Here is a 13,797-nt window from a genome sequence, read left to right on the forward strand (position 1 = left end):
GGCGCCCGGTGCCGCTGAACCCCGGGAGGAGGCGGATGGAGACGTAGGAGCGGGGTCAGCCCCCAGGGGAGCCCCTTTATTACCAACGGGGGCTCGAACAGAGAATAAACCGTGTGCCAAAACGCGTCCAAATCCCAACAAAACAACCCAAAACACAACTGAAACCAACTGGGGGGCCGGTATCACCCCCCCGGGGGCCGGTATCACCCTCCGGGAGCCGGTGCCAGCCCCCCGGGGGCCGGTGCAACCCCTCCGGGAGCCGGTGCAACCCCTCCGGGAGCCGGTGCAACCCCTCCGGGGTCCGGTGCCACCCCCCCGGGGGCCGGTATCATCCCCTCGGGAGCCGGTGCCACCCCTCCGGGGGCCGGTATCACCCTCCGGGAGCCGGTGCCACCCCCCCGGGGGCCGGTGCAACCCCTCCGGGAGCCGGTGCAACTCCCCCGGGGGCCGGTACAACCCCGGGTCCTGCTTCCCGTCAGCGTCCAGCGCCGTCCCGGGCTCCCGCAGTCAGGAATGGGGCAGGGGTGTGGGTGGGAAGCGCCATCCCGATGCCTCTCCCTGCAAGAGAGCAGCGGGGTGCGAGGCTCATCCATGCAGTGGGAATAACAAACCAGCAGCATCATCATCATCCCCCCCCGTCCCCTCCCGTCCGGTCACCGCCGTTACCTGCGCCCCGGTGCCGCCCGTCAGCGCTCGCTGCTCCCGGTGCCGCGGCTGGACCGGCTGTAGACGGAGGTGTAGCCGTGGCGGGTGAGCGGGCAGAAGCGCCGCGTGTGCGCCCGGTCCTCGGTGGCTCCGCACTGCGGGCACACGTAGCTCCGCAGCACCGGGCACAGCACCCGGCCCGCCGCGTCCCGCAGCCGGTGCCCGTTGTAAACCTGCTTCGCTTCCCCGTTTTGCCTGCAGAAGGTGCAGCCTCCACCGCCACCACCGGCACCGGTACCGCCGCCGTTCTGGCCCCCCGGTGCCGCCGCCTCCCCCTCCGTGCGCCGCAGCGCGGCCACCACGGCCGCCAGCCCCAGGTAATCGCGCCACAGCTCGAAGCCCGGCTCCATCCCGCACCGGCACCAGCGCTGCCCTCGCCGGAGCCACCGGCAGCGGCCGAGCCCAGCGCCCGCCCGCCCCGGAGCCGCTCTGTCTGCCCCGCAGGGACTGGGGGCCCCTTTCCCCACCGCCGGGTCCCACCCTTTGGCCCCAGACGGGACCTTCCCCCCGCCCGCCCCGGCGGCGCCGGACGCCGTTGTTATGGACAAAACGCGTTGGAACGGGAAAAACCGCGTTTGAACGGGATAAAGCCACGTTTTCACACGTCCTGGAGCACGGCGGGATGCGCGAACCCGGTGTCTACCGGTGCCTTCGGGGTAAAACCGGCCGGGATTGGGTGAAGCGGCGGGGAGGAGGGGGGGGGGGGAAGGACGTGGGGGACAAGTGTGGTTTTGGGTGGAAAACGGGGGATTTTGGCGTCGAACGGTCCCGGTAAAGCCGTTCCCGGCGGGGGGAAAGGGGGGGAATAACGGCCGCGGGTCAACTCAGGGCAGCGGCTCCGCCCATTGGCCCCAAGCACCGCCCCTCCGGCTCTGGCTGCCTGCAGAGTTGGGCACGCCCCCTCATTGGTCACCGCCCCGCCGGCTCTCATTGGCTGTCTGCCAGGCTGGACACGCCCCCTCATTGGTCACCACCCCGCCTGCTCTCATTGGCTGTCTGCAGCGCTGGACACGCCCTCTCATTGGTCACCACCCCGCCTGCTCTCATTGGCCAGCGTGTGGGCTGGCGGTTAACCCGTGCGGTGCCGAGGGGAAACGTGAGGAACACGTGCGGCGTGACGTCACGGGGGGCGTGACGTCACAGAGCACGGCATGACATGGGGCCACATGGCTTAACACGGCTCGACACGCCATCACAACTGTGAACAGGGTGACAAAGGCAGCGGTCAGGTGGTGCCATGGCGTGTCCTGCCGTGTCACGCTATGTCATGCTGTGTCATACTACGTCATGCTATGTCACACTAGTCATGCCATGTCATACTACGTCATGCCACATCACGCTACATCATGGGCGATGGCGGTGCCGGTGTCTGGCGCCGCCCCGCAGTGACTCATGGGCACGAGGCTGCTGGGGGGGAGGGGCTGTGGCTCCCCCCCCCCCCCAGGGGCACCCCTCCCCCCCTCGGGATACCCCCCCGGGGACACCCAGCCCGAGGGGGGGGAGGGGCCCACCCGGTGCTGCCGGTGACTCACGGCCTGAGTCAGCCCCACACAAACACGGGGTTACCCGGCAACGGCCCCGCCGCGACCCACGGCCGGGCACAGCGGGACCCATAGAGACCCATAGAGACACCCTGAGACCCACAGCGGGACCCACAGCGACCCATAGAGAGCCACAGAGCCAACCTGAGACCCACAGTGACCCATAGACACCCATAGAGACACTGAGACACAGTGAGATCCATAGGGACACCCTGAGCCCCACAGCCTTGACCCACCGCTCATCCTCATCCCTGTTCGCAGCTGGGTCATGCTCTGTCATGCCATGTCATGCCTCACCATGCAGTTACATGCGTGTCCATGCAGTGCCACACGTGTCCATGCAGTGCCATGCGTATCCATGCAGTTACACGCGTGTCCGTGCGGTCCCATGCGTGCCCATGCGGTCCCATGCATTCCCATGCGGTGCCACGCGTGTCCATGTGGTGCCACGCGTGTCCATGCGGTGCCACGCGTGTCCATGCGGTGCCACGTGTGTCCATGCGGTGCCACGTGTGTCCATGCGGTGCCATGTGTGTCCATGCGGTGCCACGCGTGCCCATGCGGACCCACGTGTGTCCATGTGGTGCCACGTGTATCCATGCGGTGCCACACATGTCCATGCGGTGCCACACATGTCCATGCGGTGCCACGCGTGTCCATGTGCCCCCGCAGTGGACTCACACGTGTGGAATGCAGCATCCAGCTCCACTGCCTAGAAAGGACACGGCTGTGCATGGAGCCCTCACATGGATGTGCACGCGTGTTCCGTGTCCATGTGTGCACACATGGATGTGCAAGCGTGTTCCGTGCGCAGGTGTGCACACATGGATGTGCAAGCGTGTTCAGTGTCCATGTGTGCACACATGGATGTGCAAGCGTGTTCCATACCCATGTGTGCACACATGGATGTGCAAGCGTGTTCCATACCCATGTGTGCACACATGGATGTGCAAGCGTGTTCCATACCCATGTGTGCACACATGGATGTGCAAGCGTGTTCCATACCCATGTGTGCACACATGGATGTGCGTGTTCCGTGTGCAGGTGTGCACACATGGATGTGCAAGCGTGTTCCATACCCGTGTGTGCACACATGGATGTGCAAGCGTGTTCCATACCCGTGTGTGCACACATGGATGTGCAAGCGTGTTCCGTGCCCATGTGTGGGGCTGGGGTGTGCTATGGGCTGTGCTATAGGGCTGTGATGTGCTATGGGGCAGGGCTGTGTTATGGGGCAGGGCTGTGCTATGGGGCTGTGTTATGGGGCAGGACTGTTCTATGGGCTGTGCTATGGGGCTGTGCTATGGGGCAGGACTGTTCTATGGGCTGTGCTATAGGGCTGTGCTGTGCTATGGGGCAGGGCTGTGCTATGGGACAGGCCTGTGCTATGGAGCTGTGCTATGGGGCTGTGCTATGGGGCAGGGCTGTGCTATGGGGCTGGGCTGTGCTATGGGGCAGGGCTGTGCTATGGGCAGGGCTGTGCTACGAGGCAGGGCTGTGCTATGTGGCAGGGCTGTGCTATGGGGCTGTGATGTGCTATGGGGCAGGGCTGTGCTATGGGGCTGTGCTATGGGGCAGGGCTGTGCTATGGGGCAGGGCTGTGCTATGGGGCTGTGCTATGGGGCAGGGCTGTGCTATGGGGCTGTGCTATGGGGCTGGGCTGTGCTATGGGGCAGAGGCTGCGCTATGGGGCAGTGGCTGTGCTATGGGGCAGGGGCTGTGCTATGGGGCAGCGGCTGTGCTATGGGGCAGGAGCTGTGCTATGGGGCAGGAGCTGTGCTATGGGGCAGTAGTTGTGCTATGGGGCAGGGCTGTGCTATGGGGCTGTGATGTGCTATGGGGCAGGGCTGTGCTATGGGGCTGTGATGTGCTATGGGGCAGGGCTGTGCTATGGGGCTGTGCTATGGGGCAAGGCGGGATGTGTGGGGCCGGGGCCGGCCCTGGCCCTGGCCCTGGCCCGGCGGCAGCGCCCGCGGTGACGCGCTGCGGTTTCCCCCACTTCCGATGCGATCCCGTGTTTAATGTGTGTGTGCGGCATCGCCATGGAGACGGACAGGGGAAACTGAGGCGCGGGCTGCGCTATGGGGCACGGGGCTGCGCTATGGGGCACGGGGCTGTGCTATGGGGCACGGGGCTGTGCTATGGGGCTGCGCTATGGGGCACGGGGCTGTGCTATGGGGCACGGGGGTGTGCTATGGGGCACGGGGGTGTGCTATGGGGCACACAGTGCTCTCAGTATGGGGCATATAGTGCCCTCACTATGGGGTACATAGTGCCCTTGCCATGGTGTACATAGTGCCCTCGCTATGGGGTACATAGTGCTCTCAGTATGGGGCACATAGTGCCCTTGCTATGGGGCACACGGTGCTCTCAGTATGGGGCATATAGTGCCCTCACTATGGGGTACATAGTGCTCTTGCCATGGTGTACATAGTTCCCTCGCTATGGGGTACATAGTGCTCTCAGTATGGGGCACATAGTGCCCTTGCTATGGGGCACAGAGTGCGCTCAGTATGGGGCACATAGTGCCCTTGCTATGGGGCACACAGTGCTCTCAGTATGGGGTACATAGAGCCCTTGCTATGGGGCACATAGTGCGCTCAGTATGGGGCACATAGTGCCCTCACTATGGAGCACACACTGCCCTTGCTATGGGGTACATAGTGCCCTCACTATGGGGCACATAGTGCTTTCAGTATGGGGTACATAGTACCCTTGCTATGGGGTACATAACGCCATCACTATGGGGTACACATTGCCCTCCATATGGGGCACAAAGTGCCCTTTCTATGGGGCATATAATGCACTCACTCTATGTACCTAGTGCCCTCTCTATGGAATACACATTGCCCTCACTATGGGGCACACAGGCTGCTCGCTATGGGGCACATAGTGGCATCACTATGGGGTACATAGTGCCCTCAATATGGGGCACACATTGCTCTCCATATGGGGCACACAGTGCCCTCGCTATGGGGCATATAATGCACTCACTATATGGGTACCTAGTGCCCTCTCTATGGAGCACACATTGCCCTCGCTGTGGGGTACACACTGCCCTCACTATGGGGCACACAGGCTGCTCCCTATGGGGCACATAGTGGCATCAATATGGGGAAAACAGTGCCCCCTCGCTATGGGGCACACAATGTCCTCGCTATGGGGTACACATTGCCCTCACTATGGGGCACACAGTGGCATCACTATGGGGTACATAATGCCCTCAATATGGGGAAAACAGTGCCCTCTCTATTAGGCACATAATGCCCTCGCTATGGAGCACACATTGCACTTCCTATGGGGCACACAGTGGCATCACTATGGGACACATAGTGGCATCACTATGGGGCACACAGTGCACTTGCTATGGGGCACACAGGCTGCTCTCTATGGGGCACACAATGCCCTCGCTATGGGGCACACAGTGGCATCACTATGGGGTACATAGTGCCCTCAATATGGGGAAAAGAGTGCCCTCTCTATGGGACACACAATGCCCTCGCTATGGGGCACACATTGCACTTGCTATGGGGCACACAGGCTGCTCGCTATGGGGCACACAGTGGCATCACTATGGGGTACACAGTGCCCTCCACATGGGGCACACATTGCACTTGCTATGGGCCACACAGGCTGCTTGCTATGGGGCACACAGTGGTATCACTATGGGGTACACAGTGCCATCACTATGGGGCACGCAGTGGCATCACTATGGGGTACATAGTGCCTCGCTATGGGGCACACAGGCTGCTCGCTATGGGGCACACAGTGGCATCACTATGGGGCACACAGTGGCATCACTATGGGGTACACATTGTACTTGCTATGGGGCACACAGCGCCCTCGCTGTGGGGCAGCCCCGAAAGGGTGCGGAGCGGCGGCGGCGGGCGCAGGCCCCACCCCTCCCGGCCGCGGCCTCCGGGGCGGAGCGAAGCGTTTAAAAGGGATCCCCCTGCGTGGAGGGAAAGTCGGAGCCTGCGAGCGCGGCGGAGCCCCGGTGAGTACGGGCCGGGCCGGGGCGAGGGTCGGGGCTTGGCCGGGCCGAACCGAGCGGCTCCGAACACCTCCGAGCGGTGCCGAACAGCTCCGAACGATGCCGAGGGGTTCCGAATGGTGCCGAACGGTTCCGAACCGCCCTGACGGGTGCCGAACCGCTCCGAGCGGTACCGAGCGCTCTGAACGCTGCCGAACCGCCCTGACGGGTGCCGAACGGGGCCGAACCACCCTAACGGGTGCCGAACTGCTCCGAGGGGCTCCGAACGGGGCCGAACTACTCTAACGGGTGCCGAACCGCTCCGAGGGGCTCCGAACGGTGCCGAACCACCCTAACGGGTGCCGAACGGTGCCGGACCGCTCCGAGGGGCTCCGGAAGCTGCCGAACGGTACCGAGGGCCCCGAACGGCTCCGAAGCCGTCTGAGGCTCGCGTCCGGTGCGTCCCGAAGCGCCGTTTCGGCCGGTTCCGGAGGGGTTTCGGGTGCCGTCCCCCCCCCCGTCCCGGCCGGGGCGTTGGTGCCGCCGCGGTGATTCATCCTTTCCCCCCGGCGCTGCGTGTGCCGACGGGCGCGGACGGGGCGGCCCCTCCCGGCCCCCGCCTCCGCCTTGGCACCGGCCCCGCCGGCGCCTCGTGTCCCCCCGCGCTGCCCCACACACGGAGCGGGGGGGGCAGCCCCACGGCGGCGCCTCCGCCCCATAGGAGCCGGTTGGTGCGGCCCAACCGGCAACGCCCCGGCCCCGACGGCGGCTCCCGCTTGGGCCCAGGCCAAAGGGGGCGCCGGGGACCCCGTCCTGCCCCGCTCGGCCGCGTTCGGCTCCTCTCGGCTGTGTTCGGCTCCGTTCGGCCCCGCTCGGCGCCGCCGCCCCGTTGGCAGCGCCGCTGTGTTGATGCCGCCGCCGCCGCTGTTGATCCAGATTTTCTTGGTCCTTTTCCACCCGAATCCCTTTGAAGTTGCCCCGTTGCCGTGGTTACGGTGATGTCACGGCCGGGGCGGGGCCTCGGCGGCTCCCACATGGCGCCCGACGGCCCCGGCCCCATTACACGCTGCTTCCAGGAGCTCGCCCACCGACGGCGGCGGCGATGGCTGCCCCGCGATGCCCCATGGCACCCTATGGCTGCCGCATGGTACCCATTGTACCCTGTGGGTGCCCCATGGTGCTCCACTGTACCCTATGGGTGCCCTATGGCAGCCCCACAGCCGCATCTATAGGGACACAGGGAGGACACCAGCAGAGCCTCGACACCCACATCCCTTGCCTGGCTGGGGGTACCCAACCCCATGGTGCCCTATGGCCACATCCATGGGGACACGGGGGTCCTGGCACCAGCATCTCCAGAGCCTTGACGCCACAGCCCCTCTCTGCCCGGGCACACCAGTGTCTGCCCCATGGCTGCCCCACGGCTGCCCCATGGCTGCCCCACAGCCACACGCACTGGGGGGTCCTGACGCCACGGCTCAGCCCTCCCAGCCGTGCCCGGGCTCGTCCCGGCTCTCACGTGGCGGCGCCGATGGCACCGGCCGGTGCTGGCACGTGCCCGTGCCATGACTCAGCCTCGCGCGCCCGCACCGGGGCGGTGCCCATGGCTGTGGCCGTGTGTGTCCATGTCCATGTGTGTCCATGTCCATACGTGTCCATGTGGATCCACATTCATATGTGTCCATGTGTGTCCATGTCCATACGTGTCCATGTGTGTCCGTGTCTGTCCCTGTGTGTCCACCCCTGCACCCGCAGCCCCTGTGCCCATGGACCTGCCCCATCGCTGACACTGGAGGGGGGGGTCCCAGTATCCCCCCATGACGCCCCCCCCCCCCCAGCTGCCGCTCACCGGGGTTCCTGGCGATGCGATTTTTTACCGTTTCTGCCCAAAATCACATTGCCAGGGATTTCCAACGGGCGCCAGCACCGCCGCCGCGATACACCGGGAACGCCGGGATGCACACGGGCAACAGGCGCCGTGGGGTAGGGCTTAGCCCACATGTGAACAGCGTTGGCATCGGGTCGTGTTCACAGTGGCTAAGTTCCGCTCCCCGGCACTCACCGGACACCGGGATCTGCTCCAGGACACCGGGATCCCCTCCCCGGGCGCTGCCTCCTGTGCCTACTGAGCTGATTTGCAGTTGCTTTGGTTAAACTGGCTCAGTTCAGCAGGAACAGGAGTCTGGGCTGAGCGCCGGCAGCTGCTGGGGACCCCAACCCCCCCAGCACCACAAAATCTGCTTTGGGGACGCCAAAAAACCCTCCAGGACCCCAAAATCTGCTTTGGAGACCCCGAAATCCCATTTGGTGACCCCCAAAACCCCTCCAGGACCCCAAAACCCCCTCCAGGATGCCAATATCCCCTTTGGGGACCCCAAAATCCCCTTTGGAGACCCTAACTCCCCCCTCCAGGACCCAAATTCCTCCCCAAGAACCCCAAAACACCCACTGGGATCCCCAAGCCCCCCCCTCCATGGTGGAGCCTGCCCAAGGCCCTGCCCCAAACCCACCATTGGGAGGGCCCCAAAAGAGGGGGAAATCCCCCCAAAAGCCAACCTGGGTGGAAGCAATAGCAATGGGGGGGGGGGTGAATGGGGGTCACGTGGTGGGGGGGTAACGCCCTCCCCCCCTCAATAAAAATCCTTTTTCCGTTTTTCCCTGTTTGTTTCCCAAAATAACCCGGATTTCAGGGAATTTCCCTGACGTCATCGCTGGAGGAGGGGCTTCGGCACCGCCCCAACAGGCCCCGCCCCACACTGACGGGGGGAGGGGTGTTTGCCCACGTGTCCCGACCCCCCATAACACAACGAGACGCGGCCCATTTAAGACCCTTACTCGCCGCCCCCCCCCCCCATGGGGAGTGAATCACCCGGGGGCCGGGCGCGGGACAAGCGGCGGCGGCAGCAGCCAAACAGCGCTCAGGGGGCGTGGCCTCTCTTTTCCCACCCATTCATAAAGTCCCGCGGGCGCAGCATGAACGGAGCTGGGAGGGGCGGTGCTGGGAGCCCCCAAACCCAACCCGGGGGCCCTCCTGACGTAAGCGTGACGTCACCGGCCTCGGAGGAGGGGTTCCCCCACAAAATGCCTTTATTAAGACAACGAACAGCGCACGGGGGGGAGGGGCTCAGCCCCGCCCCTTTTTGGCCTTGCCCTTGGCAGGGGCGGGGCGCTGCGGTGGGGGAGGGGCGGCGCCCGCGCGCTGCCGCGCGTCCCGCTCGATGCGCGCGCGGATCCCGACCTCGAGCCGCTGCGGGGGGGAAGGGGAGAGGGGGTCAGAGGTCAGGCATGAGGAGGGGCGCCACGGCCCCGCCCCCCCCACCCCGTCAGTCCCTCCCCCCCTCCCCCATTCACCTTCTTCAGCTTCTGCTGCTGGATCACGCGGAGCTTCTTGGGCGCGATGGCGCGGCCTGGACGGGAGGGGGAGGGTCGGTGGGGTCGGCCCTGCCCCTCCCCCCCCAAAGGCTCCAACTCCCCCCTCCCCCCACTCCGGCCTCACCTCCCTTCCGCGGGCCCCGGTTCCCGCTTCCCGCCGCCGCCGTCGCCCGCCGGGGCCGCTTGGCCGCGGCCTTGGGCCTGCCCTGCGCCATGCTGCCTCCACTTCCGGGTTCCCGCCCGCGCAAAGCACGCCGGGATGTAAAGAGGCACGGCGCAAAGCAGGACGGGATCCATCGAGGCGCTTTACTGCCCCCCAGCGGCGCGGTCCGCCAGCGCCCGGCCCAGGTCCCCCGGGGGCACCACCCCCCACTCGGTGACGATACCGCCCGTGATGAGGTCATGCGGCGTGACGTCAAACGCGGGGTTCCACACGTCGATACCTAGAGATGGCGGGAAACAGCGTCATGGGGGTCCCCTGACCCACGTGGACCCCCCCCTGTGCCCTGTATGGGACCCCCATGCCCTATATGGGACCCTCTGCCCCACATGGGACCCTCTACCTTACATAGGAACCCACCTGCCCCATATAAAGCCCCCAGGAGGCAATGGGGATGCCCCTGTCTCATACAGGACCCCACCCCCTATAGAATCCTCACTCCATTTGGGACCCCTCCAAACCCATTTGGGAGCCCTCTGCCCCACATGGGACCTCTACATCCCGCATAGGACCCCGTCCAAACACATACAGCATCCCCTGACCTGTAGGGGTTCCCCTTGTCATGCATGGGTTCCCCTTGCCATGGATGGGACCCCTTGCCCCATACAGCCCCCCCCGGCCCATGAGCACCCTATGGGGCACGCACCGGGGGGTGCCAGGCAGAGCCCCTGCAGGTGGGTGAGCTCCTGGCCTGGCCTCTCCTCGATGGGGATCTGGTCCCCGCTCGCCAGGGCAGGGTCGCAGCTCGAGCTCGGTGCCGCCACGTAGAAGGGGACCCGGTGGTGCCGCGCGGCCACTGCCAGCTGGAACGTCCCGATCTTGTTGGCCGTGTCCCCGTTGGCGGCCACGCGGTCGGCTCCCACCACCACGGCTGCGGGCAGGGGACACGGCACGGTCAGAGCGTGGGGCCCCGTCCCCTTGCCATCCCCATCCCGGCTCCATCCCCATCCTGGCACCATCGCTATCCCAGAAACATCCCTATCCCCATTCCATCCCTATTTCAGCTCCATCCTCATCCCAACTCCATCCCCATCCCACAACCATCCCTATCCCCATCCCATCCCCATCCCAGCTCCATCCCTATCCCCATTCTAGCTCCATCCTCATCCCAGCTCCATCCCAGCTCCATCCCTATCCCCATCCCATCCCCATCCCAGCTCCATCCCTATCCCCATTCCATCCCCATCCCGGCTCCATCCCCATCCCAGCTCCATCCCTATCCCCATTCCAGCTCCATCCTCATCCCAGCTCCATCCCAGCTCCATCCCTATCCCCATCCCATCCCCATCCCAGCTCCATCCCTATCCCCATTCCAGCTCCATCCTCATCCCAGCTCCATCCCAGCTCCATCCCTATCCCCATCCCATCCCCATCCCAGCTCCATCCCTATCCCCATTCCATCCCCACTCCATCCCCATCCCGGCTCCATCCCCATCCCAGCTCCATCCCTATCCCCATTCCATTCCAGTCCCACTGCAATCCCAATCCCATCTCCATCCCCATCCTGTTGTGATCCCCCTCCCATCCCATCCCCATCCCATCCCCACCCCAGTCCCCCCCCGCTCTCACCATCGACCCCGTGCTCCCTCATGGCGGCGGCGGCGGCGCTGTCGGCGATGAGGGTCACGGGGATGCGGTCATGGAGCAGCTCGAAGGCCGTCAGGCGGCTGCCCTGGTTGTAGGGCCGGGTCTCGGTGCACAGCACCCTCCGCAGCCGGGCCTGCGCGTGCAGCGCCCGCACGATGCCTGAGGGGGGCAACGGGGAGCTGCGGTCAGCATGGGGGGTATTGGGGGTGGGGGGGTATTTGGGGTGCTAGGGGGGTATTTGGGGCGCTGGGGGGTATTGGGGGTGCTAGGGGGTATTTGGGGTGCTGGGGGGGTATTTGGGGTGCTGGGGGTTTGGGGGTCTAGGGGGTATTTGGGGTGCTGGGGGGGTATTTGGGGCGCTGGGGGGTATTTGGGGTGCTAGGGGGGTATTTGGGGCACGAGGGGGTATTTGGGGTGCTAGGGGGGTATTTGGGGTGCTGAGGGGGTATTTGGGGCACTGGGGGGTATTTGGGGCGCTGGGGGGTATTTGGGGCACTGGGGGGTATTTGGGGCACGAGGGGGTATTTGGGGTGCTAGGGGGGTATTTGGGGCGCTGGGGGGGGTATTTGGGGCGCTGGGGGGGTATTTGGGGTGCTGGGGGGGTATTTGGGGTGCTAGGGGGGTATTTGGGGCGCTGGGGGGGTATTTGGGGTGCTAGGGGGGTATTTGGGGCACTGGGGGGTATTTGGGGCACTGGGGGGTATTTGGGGCACGAGGGGGTATTTGGGGTGCTGAGGGGGTATTTGGGGCGCTGGGGGTCAGGACCCTACCTAGCGCGGTGCCGTAGCCGGCCGTGGCGAGGCTCCCGGTGTTGCAGTGGGTGAGGACGGTGACGGCGGCGCCGGCGGGGACACGGCTCAGGATGTGCCGGGCCCCGTGAGTCCCGATGCTCTCGTTGTCCTCCCGGTCCTTGGCCAGGAGCCCCTCGATGTGCTCAATGATGCTGGGGGGGAACGAACCTGGTGCTGAACACACGGCCCCCCGCATCCCAATAACCCCCCTGCACCCCAATACCCTCCCAGGGATCCCAATACACCCCTAGCACCCCAACACCCTCCCATGGATCCCAATACACCCCTAGCACCCCAACACCCTCCCATGGATCCCAATACACCCCTAGCACCCCAACACTCTCCCATGGATCCCAATACACCCCTAGCACCCCAACACCCTCCCATGGATCCCAATACACCCCTAGCACCCCAACACCCTCCCATGGATCCCAATACACCCCTAGCACCCCAACACCCTCCCATGGATCCCAATACACCCCTAGCACCCCAACACCCTCCCATGGATCCCAATACACTCCTAGCACCCCAATACTCTCCCATGGATCCCAATACACCCCTAGCACCCCAATACTCTCCCATGGATCCCAATACACCCCTAGCACCCCAATACTCTCCCATTGATCCCAATACACCCCTAGCACCCCAATACCCTCCCATGGATCCCAATACACCCCTAGCACCCCAATACTCTCCCATGGATCCCAATACACCCCTAGCACCCCAATACTCTCCCATGGATCCCAATACACCCCTAGCACCCCAATACTCTCCCATGGATCCCAATACACCCCTAGCACCCCAATACTCTCCCATGGATCCCAATACACCCCTAGCACCCCAATACTCTCCCATTGATCCCAATACACCCCCAGCACCCCCCCCCCGCCCTCACCGCTCCCGCAGCTCCGGGGCCGTGATCCCGGGGCTCCGGCTCCATCCCCGCAGCCGCTCCCGCAGCCGCTCGGCCTCGCGGCTCAGGTTCACGGCCGTTGGCCGCGCCGAGAGCAGGAACCGGAGCCGCTGCTCCACGAAGGCCTCCAGCGCCGCCACCCCGGCCCCGGCCTCGCCATCGCCACCGCCACCGGTCCCATCCCCGGCATCGGCCCCGGCCCCGGCCGCCAGCTCCAGCGCCAGGCTCAAGCACGCAACCAGCGCGATCGCGGGCGCTCCCCGCACCTGCGGCATCGGCACCGTCACCAGGACCCCTCCGTGCACCCCCCCCTCCCCATAGGGGCTCTGGGGTCCCATGTCCTCCCCCATAGGGGCTCTATGGCCCAGTGCCCCCCTCCCCATAGGGGCTCTGTGGCCCCGTGCCCCCCCTTCCCCATAGGGTTTCTGGGGTCCGATGTCCCCCCCCATAGGAGCTCTATGGCCCCGTGCCTCCCCCCATAGGAGCTCTATGGCCCAGTGCCCCCCCATAGGGTCTCAATGGCCCCGTCCCCCCCCGGTCACCTCCATGCCGTTGATGGCCTCCCAGGCCCGCTCGGCTCCGTCCACCCGCTCATAGCGGAGCCGCTCCGGCAGCAGCCGCTGGTTGAGCACGGAGAGGGACCCGCGCCGGTACCGGATGGACTCCAGCGCCATGGCGGGGGCAGGGGGCGGGGA

General features: G+C 65.3%; 2 protein-coding genes across 2 annotated transcripts; both read right to left on the reverse strand.

Moving 5' to 3' along the window:
* Positions 1-671: 671 nt before the first annotated feature.
* NANOS3 (nanos C2HC-type zinc finger 3) lies at positions 672-1,757 on the reverse strand. The gene is given in 4 exon segments (XM_061353765.1): positions 672-1,134; positions 1,349-1,491; positions 1,493-1,569; positions 1,619-1,757. Coding segments are annotated over 4 exon segments (777 nt in total). The 5' UTR covers positions 1,728-1,757; the 3' UTR covers positions 672-686.
* An 8,128-nt stretch (positions 1,758-9,885) lies between these two features.
* On the reverse strand, positions 9,886-13,777 carry MRI1 (methylthioribose-1-phosphate isomerase 1). The gene is made up of 6 exons (XM_061353794.1): positions 13,645-13,777; positions 13,085-13,368; positions 12,169-12,341; positions 11,381-11,557; positions 10,458-10,682; positions 9,886-10,034 (listed from the first exon to the last, which is right to left on the reverse strand). The coding sequence occupies exons 1-6, from the start codon at positions 13,774-13,776 to the stop codon at positions 9,898-9,900; spliced, it is 1,128 nt and encodes a 375-aa protein (XP_061209778.1). The 5' UTR covers position 13,777; the 3' UTR covers positions 9,886-9,897.
* Between the last annotated feature and the right edge of the window lie 20 nt (positions 13,778-13,797).

This window comes from Neopsephotus bourkii, unplaced genomic scaffold (assembly GCF_033783945.1).
Source record: "Neopsephotus bourkii isolate Nb327-2 ecotype Australia unplaced genomic scaffold, CSIRO-AGI_Nbou_v1 NB_694, whole genome shotgun sequence".
Classification (NCBI taxonomy): Eukaryota; Metazoa; Chordata; class Aves; order Psittaciformes; family Psittacidae; genus Neopsephotus; species Neopsephotus bourkii.